A 17298-nucleotide genomic window follows, 5' to 3' on the forward strand; every position below is an offset into this window, starting at 1 on the left:
ATCGAATGTTTCTGACGGCTCTAAACCCTAGGATTATTGTGCATTTTTTCCTGCGTTAGGTAATTGTGCGGAGTGCAGAAACCCCTTTGTAGAATATATCCGAAGCTCGCTTCGGGAATCTCTTGCTCGTGCGAGGCGGTTCGCTGGATCGATCGGAGTTTAATTTAGTACTTAATTCGATAAACAGCGATGGGCTATTTCGATGCGATCGACATTGCTTCGGTGTGCTCGCTCGATTAATCGAATCGGAGATCGGCCGGCGAGCACCGTGCGCCAGCGGTATCCCTCGGGATATATATTGATAGTACTCGGAAAGAAATCGACTGTGGAAGCGACAGTTTCGCGAGCACGTGTCAGTTACCAACGGATCGGCGTTGCATCATGCCGGTGTTTAACATTATCACGCGGAGGTGTAAGGTGAGTGAAAAATTAATTAGAGATTCCCAGTACAGGTCTGCGGGTGCTAATTTTGGAGCTCGTTAAATATACGTCGCTTTTTTGACGCCGCGCCGCAACCTTCGTCGCGACGATAAGCGTCATTTTTAGGTCACATTTAACACGATCTACGAACAAAAACGGATACGGCTAAATTGGCACCTGCGGAAAAACGTTTGCTTTAGACGATCTTTTTTCTTCCTGACTCCTTAATTTTGTGCCAAGGCTTACAAAATTGCGAGAACCACTATTACGGAATAATGTAACCTATTATGTTCACGCACAAAAAATGGCCGATCGCATTTGTAACGCTAAACACGGCATATGCACTAAGTCTAAGTGTCGCTTTAAGAACTATACATTTTACCTTATCGGTTTGTAGCTTTCGTTTTCACGACGACGACGACGATACCCGCGCTTAGAGCATGGCGTCATTATCATGCAACGAGTACGGAGTTAACAAATTGTTTCGACCGTGCACGATAATCGCATCGCGTTTTCCATATTCCGCGATTTTCGTTCGAGCGACGGGGAGCCGGGGAATTTTTCTTCCAACGTGATCTCGATTTCGTGTTTTCACGGCGTATTCGATGATAAGATACAACGACGTTATATAGATAACCGCGTTTTCTTGACGCCAAGGTTGCTGTCAGGATGTTACAGCAACCGACGCATTAATTACTCACTCACTTTAATTCTTACTGCAAAGTGTATCTATATGTGTTTTTTGATTATTTCATATACGTGCCCGAATATTTTATTAGCTGTTAAAAATAGATAGGAGTGATATATAGAAAGTATGTGCATATCATAGTCAAAATTTTTCTAAAAAAGAAGCTAATTTAGAAAACATAATTTAGAACTTATTTTAAATTAATTTCTTATTGATTTTAATAATCTAAAAATATCAAATTATATATGCACATGGTATCTATAATAATATAATCTTTTCTTATATTTTTTGAAATGAAATGGATTTATAATACAATTTGCAGTTTTTTTATTGAAATTTTTTTACGATCTTCTTTAATTAAATTAATATTAGATATATGGATAAATAACACTGCATGCCATATTTTGGTCTCTAAGTAATTTTAATATCTACTAATTGAATTAATTCTTCGCGCGGCGTAGCATTCAAACTTCTTTAGATATGACAGAGTTCAGATATCTGGCTTGTGCTTGGCAAACAATTACCGGTAGTCTATTTACATCATGACCGACTGACAGGTGTAGCCGATCGGTAGATTAAGTAATCGCTTTATCAATGGCGTGTTTCAACGCATTAATTTGCGACGCGTCACGTATATGTATCCTTCTCTTTCTATCGTTCGAATTGTCACGTATGTACTGATAATTTATCAGTTTGACACTCATTCTTTTCGCAATGTATGTTCCTACACGTAAATACAATCGTTGGAAATCGTTAATTAAGCGGAAATAATGTTTCAAGAAACAAGATTTGAAGCATCGTAAAATATAAAAAAGCTTGACACAGCATTATGTATGGGAAATTAGTTTTAAATGTTGTCGACGTGGGTTTTGCTTCGAGTGACTGAAAAGAACAGATTTTTAAATAATGCACAATCTTTACGACAAACTTTTATTTTAATGTTTCTTCTTGAAATTGCACACTCCTCCAGGAAAAATTAAAAGAAAAATATTCTTCATTTGTTACTTTTAAAATAAGACCAGATAAGAAGAATGACGTCTTTGAGAATGCATTGGAAAAAAATGAAATTCAATATCATACACGACACTACATTGACGTCTCAATATATAATAATAACGTTCAAGCCACGCTTCTTTCTATTTATTGAAATTTGAATAACGTCGTTTTATGCGTGGAATCCATAAAAGTAACATTTTTCATAATGTATCTATGTAATTCAAATATCTTTTTGCTGAAATGTATAAAATACAAATTACATTTTTCTATATTTTTCAATTACTTGAATTCTCTTTTCATTTTATTAAACGCAAATTTTTGTTAAACTTAAAATTTCATTTTTTTTTCAAGTAGAAAAATATATGTAAAACAATCGTTGTCATTTTTTTTTACATTATGTTGAATATTATGAAAAAAAATTACGCAATTTACATCTTATCATTTTAACGTTGCTTATTGTTTATATTTTGAAGAATCGCACACGATATTGTGAATTCTGTTTTTTTTTCGAAATATTCTCAAGGTGTCATTATATTTTCTATCTAGTGATATTTTCATGATAATGAATTTATAAAATAAATATTATTTTGTTCAACTTATAAATTCTTCAGATAGGATGAAATGCAATCTTAACTTAAGAAAAATATTTGATAAAATTTTATCGTAAAGATGTGTGTATAGGTACTATTAAAAAAATTTTTAACCGTGAAATATGATAAATGCACTGAAAAATGCCGAGTTGTTGAATTTGTTATCTTAAACTGTTCAGAAGATGAAACGCTTTAAAAACACGATCTCGGAGAAGTTGCATAAACTAAGAAATACGATATAATCTCGGAAATTATGATGAGTGTGATATTCAAACTTTGCATAAGTCTTAATATTATATATGTACAAGTATAATAAACTTATAAAAGATAGAAAATGTTTGTTTATTTGGTGTTCAATCTAACACGGAATCGGCGATTTATTGTCTCTGTTTTGACATATTGATCACTGTATACACCGATTAGGAAACAATGCGGGAGTAACACAGTTATCTCGCGTACTTCCGTTCGAAAATAATCGCACGCACACTCACGGGTTAATAACCTACATCCGGCTCGTCTCGGTGGGAATTCGCGAATCGCCGTCGGAATGAATCGTCGTCGGATCACGACGATTTTACGGAAAGGAAACGCCAACGTGTATATCGGAAGCTCGTCGTGTCGGAGCGAAAGAGAGAGAGAAAGGATATATGTTCCCTTTCGGGTGCACCGGATGCGAGCTGGCCGGCTGGCTGGCCGTGCTAACGTCGCGTTCACGTAATCCGCATCCGATGAACATTGTAACGATACGCTACGGTCGGGATAATGGCATAATGCACGCGAAATCCTCGAAGCGGTCTCCGTACTGACATAACGTCGGAGACATCGCGCGCGCGCGCACACATGCGCTCGGTCCACGATGAAGATGTGACGTTACGTGTCCTCAAATAAAGCGTTCGCGAAGTAGTCTTGTTGCGTAACGTTGCACGGTAATCACGATAATCAGGTTGACGCTTCGAGATAAAAAGGTAGCGGTACGCATTCGTGTGGGTATGCATTCATAAAGGATACGTATAGCGATAAGAAGAGTATTTCGCATTCCCAATGATAATTTTCCGTCTATAGGTACATATAGATACACGTTCAAGGTTCCATCTTACCGTTCTGTCGAGTGCAGATAAAAAAAAAAGGCCAATTAGGCCTTTGTTTCAACGAGGCATCGATAGCTTTTGAGTTATCTGGGACGGAAAATTAAATTTTGCTGAGTAGATAATAAAGTATTGCGCTTCATTTAATTTTAATTGGATTTTGTTTATATATTTGACTTGGTTATTGAGAAATTTAAAACTGGAAATTAAGATGTTTTGAAAAAAGAGATACTCAGACAGACATTTGAAATTTTTAATTTGTGGAAGAGAAAGAATCACGCCGCGCGCTCCGCGCAAGATACCTACGTGCAGAGATGATTTATAACGTCCGATAAGATTGTACGAGTGCGAGCAGACACAAGACGTTGCGATTCGAGTTCGCTTCTTGGCGGGGACGAGCAGCCGGCGGTATCAAATGTCAAATTATGCGTAATTTCGCTCATTGCAGCAGCGCGGTCCGCACACGCGACACACAGGAATGAGGCCTCGCCTTGAGGTATCACTTGGTACTTGGTGCCAGATGGTTGGATGCGCGTTACGAATATCTTTCCCCCAAGAATAATTCTTTAGGGTAGTAATAAAAACGTGACCTGGAAAGAAACGAGACTTGTGTGATACTTTGCGAATTCAGTTGTATTGCCGCGCCCAATCAGGTTACGCGTTTTGCATAAACGTCAGACATTTCATTGCGTTTGGTTTTTGTGCACACTGGTAAGAGGAAAGGTTTTCGTCGCGTTTTCTCTTGCGTACATCAAGACGATGAATAGATGGCAGCTTCGATCCGCTTGCAGCCGTCTGCGAATTTTTGATAATATTTTATATCTGTTATCGTAGAGACGTGATATTTATTCAGTCGTAACAATTCTATATCTAACGTACAATATTTCTCGAAATGCACACAAGTTTTACAATTTTTCTGTAATAAATTTCCAACCAATGTGATTTATATGCATTATAACTTACATACATTAGAAAATTACTGAACATTAGGAATATTTCATAATTTGAAACTTTTTTAACGCAAATAAAAATATCCGAATAACAATATAGATTACAAGATTACTAAAGAGCGTAAAGTAAACGACGTAGTGACGAAATACGAGGTACTTGCAACGACGGTGTCGTAATATCACGCGATGAAATATATGGTGGAGAGAGATTAATCAAAGCGGTGGATCCCTGAAAGTGTGAACGCGGTAATGTTCTCGCCGCGCGCGAAGAAGCGCAGATAACCGGTAATGTTTCCACATTTGTACCGGCAATCTTGCATGCTGATACAAGTCTGCTTACAGGAGTCCACGCAGCAACGTGCTCGCAACGTGGCATCATGCGATTGATATTCGGAATTAACGCGAGCATTATGGCGAAGGTGAAGGTGTTTTGACGATGACGGATTATGGAAATTACGTGGAATCGATTCGTATAGCGACGACGGGGTAATATTACGCCGGACATACTGAAATGTATCGCGCACTAACATATTGTGCTCGCCTCAAGATTGATGACTAGCAAATTTCGACGCATTTCTCACGTTGCGCTTCTCATAACTTAAGAGCACTATGCCAAAGAGATTTTAGAGAAACGTAAATTTTTTGCTTTTTATTTGTGTGTGTGTGTGCGTGTGATAATTTTTTAATTTAAATATCCTAACAGTAAAATGGTTTTAAATCGTTTTAAAAAGATTAATATGCACATATATATAACAAGAAGATTAGTGCGTATGTTTATTTTCTGTCAAATTTCTCTATTTGTCACTTTTTGAAATTTATGTATCAATACCTTTGGATTTCGATTATGCGTGAGTTAATCCCGATTTTGCATGCGCAATTTCAACGAGAAACGTATCGCGGGGCGCGGTCTTGCAAGATAAATCAGTGAGAGGCTGATCCTCTCCGGCTGGTGGTTGGCGTGTATCCATCTTGAGACAATGTAGATAACCGGTAATGCTCCTAATTTGCTGCGTTAACCTTGCTGATACGCCGCCCATTTTCAAGCGGCAGCGGTGACTACGTAACGACCAATGTCCATCTTATTCGGTGAGCGTCGATTTCGTTATGTAAAATTATGCTGAGATAAAGCGGGAACAACTTTATGTCCGCGTGTGTATGTGCCGGCATTTTCGCCTTCATCTTCTTCAAATCGCGTCGAACACCGGAAACGAGCGGGCTTTTACGAGTGCGGCATGTAGAGGAGAGATACTAACTGGGTATACTAACGCTGTCAAGGGAAGAAATATCGTATAGAACTATATTGCTCAGGGGTATATTAGGCTATCGCGAGAGACCCAACTAGCCCTTATTTTGTAATAAAGGTCAGCATTATGCCTCGTTTTTGATACTGCTATATCACAATATTTCAAATGCTTATGCTGGATTGCGGCCATCGCTATAATTCTCATTTTGTTAGTCGTTTTAAAAACTTTGGAAATGTTTTAACGCATGTATTCTGAGAAAATAACAATGTATATTTGCAAAACTAAAATTTATATCTACGTCAGTTTCGCATAATTATTTTGGAATATAAACTTTTTCTCTTTATCACGCAGTCATAAATAAATTGCACCAAAGTAGTGTAACTTTATATTAGAGGCTTTATAAACGTTCTTTTAATGAATACTTGAATATCCCTATTTCATCCAACAATGTATCTACTTTCTCAAAAGTTAACATTTATGTCTGTAAAAAAAAAATTGGACACGAAAACTAGTTCTAAAACTAGCAAGTTCGACAAATGCAGGGCACGTTCAGAACGCATTTTCTCATGCACTTTAAGGGCTTATGCACAATGAGAGGAATAAGGAACAAGGAATTAAACATAGATAGAATTCATAGTCGCAAGATCGTGTCTTGAAAAATGATGCGACTGTGAATTCCTTCTACGTTTAATTCTTCGTTCCTTATTCTTCTCATTGTGCGTGAGCCCTAAGGGTTACGTTCAAGGCACGTTGTTTACTCCGCGATGCGTGAAATCGCGTATTTCCGAAATACGCCGCTAAATGCGTTTCAGATGAACGCTTCGGACGGAGAGAAGAAATGCATTTCACGGAGACGTAATTATAGTGACCGCCACGGCCTTGCTGGCGCAGCTGCCAATTCGTTGTAGGCGTCGAATATTGTATATTGCCAACGTGACTCGTCGCTTATTACTTAATGTTACACACCAACGAGCGCCGATTACAATTTGTCGAGAAGAATTTTTGTCGCAAATTAAACATATATCATTAGACGCTCAACACGCCTCGACTTGATTTCCCTTTAGTTTAATAGCGAATTCAGAATAATGTTAAATGATGCTTCATATAATGATTAGATAAGCATTGGCCTGTGTCTACATTTAGAAATATCAACCTGCAAAATTTGCTCGATTTTATATCTTAGAAAAATTTACTTTGCGGGTGGGATAATAGTTATTTGTGCAACAAGTGTTGTAACTCGCCTTCGGCTCGTGCGTCAACTCCGCACCCTTGAATTTTTATCTTACAGCACTTTACGCACGACTTGCACACCCTATTTTATGTTGCAAGTGCGTGGAAAGTGGTCTATCATGCACGCGTAGCGTGCGTAATGGGCCACTTTCCATGCACATGTTACATAATAGAATATTAAGATATTTTAAACTAACCACGGTCATTAATCGATTACATGCAAATTCTTGAAGTTACATTGTCGTCACAAAAGCCACTCTCTTTTCTCTCTCTCTCTCTCTCTCTCTCTCTCTCTCTCTCTCTCTCTCTCTTTTACGCTTTTTTATCCCATATATGGTCCTTTCAAGATCAGATGAATATTTTACAGACGCGAGGAGTATACCTCGTTCATTTGCGAGACGTAAATGCAGAAACTTGCGTGCGCGTTTCTCGACGAGTGAGCGTGTATATTTCCTGTGTTTACCTTGTGCGCGATTTGATGATAATATCGCACTGTATATACGACCGGAAAAGAGTGCGTAATAGTTACGCCAAACACGCGTGCCGGAACACGCGGGGGCGATAAATATTCAATTTTCCGATCGTATTGGGATTACATGTACTTCGCCGCGTACGCAAATCACTGCCGTTCCCTCACTTTATCGCAACGAACAATGCCATTATCACTAGAACTCATTGCCAGGCACTCAAGCGTGTACGATCGAGCACAGGAAATGTCGGGAAAATTAAATATATCGGTCTCACGTCACGATCTTGTCGATTTCAGATACGGACGATACTTGGACAATAAAACTCTTTATAAACGAAGTTCGAACTTATATAATTTATATCATTTCCGCGAATTTTGTTGCGGAGATACGTTTCGATATTCTTGTCCGAATTTGACTTTCGGATGGAAAACGGTGGTTTGTCCCGATAAAACCGATCGATCATTAATCCGCGTCAAGAAGTATAGGCGTCATCATGAAGAGACTGCGTTTCACAATAATGACGCTACGTCACGTACATGACGTATGTAAGCGATACTAATGAGCGCATTAATATGTCGCGCCGGCGGTTGGCGTGGCGTGAAAATTGTTTAATTACACATACGTAGCCGCCTGCACTGACAACACGTTGCGTTGCCAAGAATGCGGTGAAAATTATTACGTCGTTCGCATCAGCGCATATACAATCATGCATTGTGATTATCGAGATGGACGTCAATATGAAATATAAATGTAGGTATATGTAATCATATTGACGCGTTGTTATATAAATTGTAAAATCTGTTTCAGTCGGAAGTGATTACACTCAACGCAACATGTTACGCGCGCATTTTGGTATTAACATTATTATGTATCTTTCTGAAATTCCAAAATAATGTTAAAAATTATAGCGAATCGCGGTTAGCGATTTAGTTCTTTCTATGAAGGCGCAGACTTTAGATTATCGAGGAAATGCACCTTGAAATCTTGATCTAATTCCCACGTCATACACATAAATGTATTTCCCCAATTGTCATTGAACGTGAAAAAAAAAAGAATTTTCTGTTTCGCGCACCGGCCGTATCATTAATGTGACAGACGTCGCGGTATAATTTAATGAGATATTAATTCTTTGCGTCACGCACGGTAGTTGCCGCATCCATATTGATATACGAATTTTTCCGGCAGAGTCGTTAATGCGGTATTTTATTGAATACGAGCGCCTTGACAAACCGCAAACTCGTTTTCTGAGGAAGGGCATGAAGAATGGTTACCACTTATTACCATACGCACGTGCCGCGTGTACGAATTTGCATAGCGTTGCCGTTACACGTATGTGACATTATGCATGTATAAAAAAAACTATTATTATTTACATAGATACATTTACGGGAAAATACACATACACATTTTATAAAATATATAAAAGGCAAAAAAGAATGAGCGCTTTTGTTTTTTTATTCAGATTTGTTTCGTCAACGTTCGATCAAATATTCGTTAAATTGTGCCTGGTTTAAGACTTATTATATATATATGAACAAATATTTTGACTAACTGACTGGACTCATCAACGCCCAGCCCAAATCCCTTAACCCCTAAACTTAAAAACGTGAAATTTGAGGAGTATATTTTTTCCGTGACGTATAAGCACCCTAAGAAGAGATTTTTAGAAATTCGACCCCTAACGGGGTGAAAAGGAGTAAAATATGTTTTCACGGATTCTTCAATATTTCTTAGGCCTGATAAGATATGAAGTTGGTTTTTACAAAGATTATCCATACAAATGCTTAAAAACAATTCAGGATTTTGCCCTAATCAACCCCTAAAGGGGAAAATCTAGATTCGGGGGTGAATTACAGAATCCTTCGCATACCGTAGCGAAGCACGGGTGTATCAAAAGCTAGTATTAATATATTTTCGTCTTAGAGGCTCTTCTGCAGATGCTCTTCTATACTCATATCGTAATATTATTCATGATTATATTAATTTAAAAATATCACAGACGCGTTTCTTCAATTGATTATTTATTTATTTATTTATGGACTTTTTTCTGCAAAGTCAGAATTGCAGATATAGATACAAAATAGTTAACGGAACAAGGACTGCATCTCGTTGCGATTTCTTGCCGTGCATATGATCGGACGTCTTATGCGACCGGAATTAATTAAAGCCATTCTGATATTATCTCGCATGCTTGCGGTACTTAATTGTATGCAATTATAATCTTCTTTCGTTACGCAATCGCAGACGCAATTGCTTCCTGTCGCTGCAATTCGCTCCGCTCATTGCTGAATGATTCGTTGATAATTTTAGTTCACGAGTATGGTACTATTTAACCGAGCAATATCGATAATTTTTCTTTTGCGGAAAGGGTGGCAGATAATATTGTAATTGAGTGGAAATACCTGGATCGATAAGGAAGAATTTATTGAGAAGTTGAACGATACTTCTTTATCAAACAAGTTTAACAATTTTTGTAATATCTTTATTAACGATTTGTTTTCGACTAACTAATTTGAAAATCACATAAGTGAAAGCGCATATTATAAACTTTATTACCATGATTGTATACGAAAATGGATATACGACACAATATGCAGGTATAGTCATGGTCCTGAAATTAGCCAGCGTTCTGGGATTTCTATAGTGCACATTATATGCACTATAGAAATCCCATCAGAACAAAAAAATCGATTGTCTTAGTTTTTACCGGACTTCATAACATTCCTAATTAACGATCCTCTGCATGACGTTTGCCGCGCGTGCATGATCGAGAATCGAGCCATTCGCACGCGTCTATGGCCAAGGCTGTTTCGACCGTAACGCGGCTCTTTAAAGTCGATTCGTTTACGCGCTGCATATACATAGCGATATGTACATACGTCATGCATAACAAGACTGGCGAAACGGGTGTCCATTAACGACTGATGACATTTAATAAGATGTAGCGCGTTCTTTTTTTCGCGCTTAACGAGCGACGCCGCCGATCCTTGGATATTGGTGTTTATGGGAATTGCGTGTACATCGCGGCATAATTTACGAAATTGACTTAGGAACGCCGAAATAAAAAGCAGGTTCGTTGCAGGGTATAGTCTGACTCTTTATCGCCAGTTAAATTCAGCTAGCCAGATAGCCATTACAGATCATGCAGGGCGAATTTCCGACTGCATTTCGTTATGTCGAATGCGATTCGACATAATGATAGAATTCGACACGATGATAGAATTATACGAGTTATTTTAGAATTATATGAATATATATATATTAATATATATTAATAACATAGTAAGGATGCGTTATAGTTAAATACTAAATCACAGACGGTTGTACGTTTTGTCATCTTGGCGCTCGTATTGCAAGAGCAATTTACTTTGGTCGCGTATCGCATATACGCTATACATTATATTCCCTTCACCGATCACGCCTCCCTTTCGACGCGCATCAGTTTCATTGACCACAGCGGCGATCGATGCTGTCTCTGTCATCCATCTACCCACTTCTCATCTTCTTCGTACTCGCGCATTATTCATCCTCGCCGTCATGTCGAAATTGCCTCTTTCGCGTACGCGTTCCTCAGCGCCTACAGGGGGTCCCGTTGTTATCTTCCTAACAATAAGAGCACAATTTTTTTTTTCTATCACGATCTCTATTTAAATTTAACTCAACGCTATATTTTACACAACGCTGCTCAATTTCCAATATTAAATATCTCAAAATTCAGAACCAAGTTTCAAATTTAAATGTGACTAACTAACATTTTTTTTATATCTATAATAGCTCTGACTGATTTTTCCGAACCGTTTTCGAATGTGTATCGACATTGAGAGAATCGTTTTAATTTGAATTGTTAGTATCTGCCGCGGAAGACGCGCGACTTTCACGATACCCATATACGTCAGTATAGGCCATTATACAATTAACGTGTTTCTCGCTTGCAGTCATGGCGCAAGGCTTTTCGGTTCGTTCGCGTCAAAGCGCGTTCGTCCACACGTGAAACGTTGTTCCACAGGCACAGAGCTCGCCTATTATTGTTTACGTAATGTTTACGTAACGTCACACACGTACACGCTGCAGTCGTGATGCACGTGCATCGGCGCGGAGCTGCGACAGTCGCCATATGCTTTAATTCTTTTACGATTTTGACGACAATTTTCTCCAGAGGATATTTATTTTTCTGTCAGGATTGTGTGTGAAGTGACTGGAAATTTAGAAAATCGTAATATCTTATTGTATAGTTCACATTGTATTGTATTGATTCTTTCGTACAAATCTCAAGTGATATAGGAATATGAATATTTTTTATCCTGAAAGTATATCTAAATATTTTTTTCAATATTCAAAAAATAATTCAGGAAATAGAAGATGCAAAATTAATTGTTCATAATTTATTCGATTACCTAGACTACCCAGAGAAAAAAAGTGTGAATTATCAATGGTCGTCAGAAAATTGAATTTTAATCTTCTTGTGAATGAAGGCAGCGTGCTTCATTCAGCGTATCTTATTTTTCCTTGCGATGCGTCTTGCACTTCTTATCGCGCAAATCATCACAACACTTTGCGCAATCTTTAATTTACAACGAGATACGTTTTGTAGATAATCGCGTGAAAAAAATTTGCTGTTGTTTTCGCTGAATCCTGGCCGGGATTTATCGCTATATATGAAGCACGTCGTGTTTCGTTTTATCGACCGGCCGAACCATATTCGGCACTTAAATCCGTATCACGTTTCGCGACGGACGATCGCTTATCGGCATTTTCGTGGCAGAATATTATTGCGTGCGGAATGGAATCGACGTGGAAAGAAGGAGCGGTGAATAAATGTCCGGCGAAGAAAGAGAGAAAAAGAAAAAAGGGAGTTTGATCTCGCGTTTTCACAACGGCGGGGCGGCCACATTGACGCGTGAATCATTTTATCGAAAACCCCGTGAATAGCATTACGATCGATGTATCGCGCGGAGAGCTTTGCGCGCCGAAGACAACAAGTCTTTAAGGCATGGAAAGGTGATTTAGCGAACGACGTCGATCGCGCTCCCGGGAATTATTAACGACGCGCACACCTTTCGTTCCGGGTTCCATCGCTCCCTTTGAATTTCTTCCTCCGTCGGCGTCTCGCTTCCTTGCCCTTCGTGAAGAACGATCATTTGCGTCGATCGTGAGATTCCCGTCCCGGGGAAAAATTGCATTAACCACCGAGTGAGTCCTGGTAATGTTGTCGCACGAGGGTGGCGGACGAGTTCGCTTTATCACCGAATGCTCGCGTAAAAGCGCGTCGTTTCGCATAGATTGCATAATGTAATTTTTGTCATTTACGATAGTCGTCGAGATCCGTAGGATGCGTAGGAAACGATAATAAATCATATCGGTCTCTTGAGGATTGCTCCCTCGTTTTTTTGTCAATAGTGTAATTTTTTTATGTAGTTTCTCTTTTTATCTCTGTCTCTTTTTCTCATATCAATTTTGCGCGACGCTTACATAGTGATTTGCGATGCCGTGATATTTGCTATTTAATATATATTTTAATTATTACAGATTTATATATATATATATATATATATATATATAAAATTCACATGATATACATTTTTATCCGTATAGGTTAAATGCTATCCAAATGATGACAGTTTGCTTTTTTGTGATTGCAGGCTGAGGATCTCCTGGACGACATCTTGTCGTTCGAGGCTGGTTCCTTGGGCGACGGACTGAAGGACGGCCAAGCCGGAAGTCTCACGAATATACCGGAGCTTCAAATTAAACCGGAACCTCTCTTGCTTACCGAGGCAGAGATTCATGCTCTCGCTAAAGATCGGCAGAAAAAGGATAATCACAATATGAGTAAGTCGATAACCACTCTTCTCGATTAGGTTGCGAAAAATTCACGTGTCGCATTTTTTAAATATTAATTTTTTAATTTTTATAAAACTGGTGCGTGATTCAATAAAATATTTGTTTTTTAACACATTTATGATAACATTTTCATGATTGCATTCTGACATTTATTAAAAATTGATTTATCGATTCTAATTAATTACACGATTAATTACATGAGAATAATAATAATTTTTTAAAACTAATCTTATGCGGGAAATCAATGGATTATTCAAGCAATTGATTATAATATAAGTTTGGTATCAGTTTCTCAAGTTTCGAAATTACTATCAGTGATATATTACATGAATAAATGTTGCCTATTTGATTTTTCGATAAAGAGAGCTTAATTTAACTCATTAATTGACTTCATTATATTCAAAATTCCATCCTCGAAGTTTATCTTGTACTTGAGACACGTGGCTTCCGTAATAAGGTTGATGTTTTAATCTTGCTTCTTCATACAGTATCGTTTTGAATTGTCATTCGATCGGTAGGTTGCAAGCAAGTGCTTGTTTGCCCGTGTAGAAATAATTGATAAGCGCCACCGTGCAATTTACACCTCAATAGTAACAATCGGCAGTACCATGACATCGTTATTGTTACCGGCATTTACTACACTTATGCCAATACACGGTGCCTGTGATGTAAGTGGATTATTTAAATGACAATGAAAAATGGTCACCGTGCCCGGAGTCGCCGCATTGGCCGTTTATTATTATCACGCAAAGTCACAAATGTTAGTCAGTTAAACTAGTGTTTGACAGTTATTTGTTAATACAAACAACGACGACGAACTGAATATAACTTCGCGTATTATTGATGTGAATTTAATAAAAATTATTTTTATTATTATGCCATGCCAAAGCCATTTTTCTAGATTTAACGTTTTCGCAAAAGAGACAACTTTTAACATTTTCCAATAATTTTTTATGCAAACGAAGTGAGGTTCTGTGTACAATAGTCAGGATTCTAGTTATTTCAATCATAATTTCTTTATTTTTTTTTTTAGCACTGCACCAGTCTTAATTTACTAAATTAAATAAATAGCTGAGATAAGACATTGCTTCGCAGATACATATACAATATTCTTTTCAAAGATTTGCAATATAACAATATTTCAAGCACATACTTGTACAATATCTCATAATAACGTATTTTTAATTTAATGCATTTAATTTTAACTCTTAAATGTGCAGCTTTGCATATATGCGAAGCGACTTTTCGATGCTCTCTTATGTTCAAATTGAAAACGCGTGGCTTTGCGGGCCTTCTCTGGCCCTTCTTTCCCTTTTGAATGGGAAAACCTAGAAGGGAAAAAGATACTCAGAAAAATATTTAGAATGCAACAAAAAATTGCGTATTTAAAGGTTAAGGAATACTATACACTCTGCAAAAACATTACATTCAATTCTGTGGAAAAGTATTACGTCGAAAATCAATAGATCGCTGTTCCGAGGTCATCTCATTAAGGTGACAAAATGGATTATCTCCTACGCTGTGCGCGACTAAATAATTTTCGAGCGGCGATATTCGAACAGTGCCACGCTTTTACCAGGTCGCCGCCGGCTTCTGTTTTACGATGCGATACACGTTACGTGCCGAATCGCGCGGATGTGTTCGCGCGAGTCGCGGCGATCCTGCAAATTTGACCAAGTAATCAGTGAGCTTCAATTATCTCGCCTCGGTTTCCGATGCAGTACAATAAAATTTTGCTGCATACGCGAATTTTTCGAGTCCCGTGCGAAAATGCATACATATTTCGAACATTCTTTATTGGATCTCGATTTGTAATTTTACAAAGGAACATACCCAACTGTCCCCTTCTTGATTTTAACAAGTTTTGAGTGTTATAGTACAAATCAAAATAAGAGACGTGTTTTTTATAAATAAAAAATGAAACACTCTCACGAAAAAATCGATTTTCTGTATTTTCAAGCGTATATCGTATATTTTAGCGTATATTTTAAAGCGGTAGAAGATACGAAAGAAATGTTTTAAACAAAAGTTTTATAGTGTTTCTACCTTAGTGTAATTTTATATTGCTCTGATTTGTAAATCCAATTTTGAGGGGGAGGGATAAGAGATTTTTAATTTGCACAATTAAGCAGATTCTTGCTCTTGCGTGATGTAATATTATTAATACAACCTATATTAAAATTGATTTAATGAATCAACATTTCGATTTGACGAAAAAGTTGCATCATTATGGGTATTGTTTATTCCACTCTATTTGGCTTTTTTTTCGAGATGTAATAATCCGCTATTTTTTTCCACGATTCTACTTCGCCGTTGTCTCTCGCAATTAAGGCGTCACAAAAATTGCAAAAAAATGGCACGGCGCTCGCGAACGAAACAAGCAGAAATCGGGGGCGGTACCGAGGGTCGTATCGGGAAGAACCGGAGCATCCAATTTTCCGAAAACAATCGCGAACGTAATGAAAGTCCAGTTGGTTGGGAGGGCACGAAACGGAGAAATCGGGATCGAATTTGTAAGAGAGAATGGAGAAATAACGACCGCAGAGCACGCGGGGACATCGGACATAAAATAGGAATTCTGTAAAAATAGTTGCGCCGTCGCTCCGCTAATTCGTCCCCTTTTTGTCTCGCCACTTATCGACTACTATTGTGCATCCCCACGAGGTGCATTGTCGATTGCACGGCGCGGCGGTTACGTGCGCTATACGTGGGGGAAACAAAAGAAGTACTTATCGATGAGAGCCTTTTTCCGCGAGATCGATATGCATGCAACACGAGTCGATTTGCAAATGTATTTTTTTTTTTTACTAATTTGTTTAATTCTACTCTCTTCCTTTCTCTCTTTAATTACATTTTCCACTAATCTGTTTCATTCAGGAAACGTGATCAAGTGGTTTCGTTTTCGTTTCAAATTGTACGTTCGAGAGATTTGACACGGCAAACTTTTTTGCAAATTGAACAGAAATAACGTTTTTAAGAAAAAATTGTACCTGAATCGAATAAATGGATTGATTATACTTTTTTTTTTAAATTCAGAATATTTGCTGAAAAATTATGAACTAAAATGCACGCGAAGTTATTCGGAAAATCCCATTTTTATAATCGTAAAAAACGAATCTTTATTTATCCGCGCGCAGCGTTCGCAATACTCGCTGAAGGGCAAGTTTGCAGTTTCTTTCGTATATATAGGGAAACCCAGGCCCAGACTGACGAAAGAGGCTTTTCTCTAATCTTTATTCGTATCTCACGGATAATTTCTTTTTGCCGGAAACCAGGGTTAGCTGATTGATGGGACTCGTCGTCGTCGATTAGGAAGGCGTTTCTTTTGATTCCAAGTGAAAAGCATAGGTTCGCGCATCTTCCCGACAGAATCGGGTAGGTTCGATCTTCGTCGTTTGTCCCATTCCCATCCTTATCGATTTTTCAGTCTGCCTCACGCTCCTCTGAATTAACCATCGTAATCTAATCAGCTGGATCAGAAGAAATTCCTTCCCGTTCCTCTCGTTGATGTCCAGTTCTCTCTCCGTCGTTCCTCCGCTCTCCTCGCCATCTTCTTCTTCTCTTTCTCTCCTGAGGCGAATCGAATCCGAGAAAAGAAGTTACAATTTCCTCAAAGTTTTCAAGGCTGCTCCTTCATCTCTTTGCGCGTGCGACGAATCTCCTCGATTTCGTATCCCGTCTTTTATAGTCCCATTCTATCACGTTATTTACAAATATTTGTCTCTGTATATGAATAAGCAATTTGCAGAATTTAGTTTGGCGTGACGTAGATCCGTGATGCACT

At 38.1% G+C, this 17298-nt stretch overlaps 1 protein-coding gene across 3 annotated transcripts in view; it reads left to right on the forward strand.

Moving 5' to 3' along the window:
- The window catches only part of Mitf (transcription factor Mitf), a 103791-nt gene that overhangs the window by 64863 nt on the left and 21630 nt on the right, over positions 1–17298 (forward strand). For all 3 annotated transcript variants that reach the window (XM_077408903.1, XM_077408902.1, XM_077408901.1), the window contains one exon: positions 13313–13502. In XM_077408903.1, coding sequence (XP_077265029.1) covers positions 13313–13502 — 190 coding nt within the window. The remainder of the gene's footprint in view (positions 1–13312; positions 13503–17298) is intronic.

This window comes from Temnothorax americanus, unplaced genomic scaffold, assembly GCF_048541705.1.
Source record: "Temnothorax americanus isolate GAGA-0224 unplaced genomic scaffold, ASM4854170v1 Scaffold25, whole genome shotgun sequence".
Classification (NCBI taxonomy): Eukaryota; Metazoa; Arthropoda; class Insecta; order Hymenoptera; family Formicidae; genus Temnothorax; species Temnothorax americanus.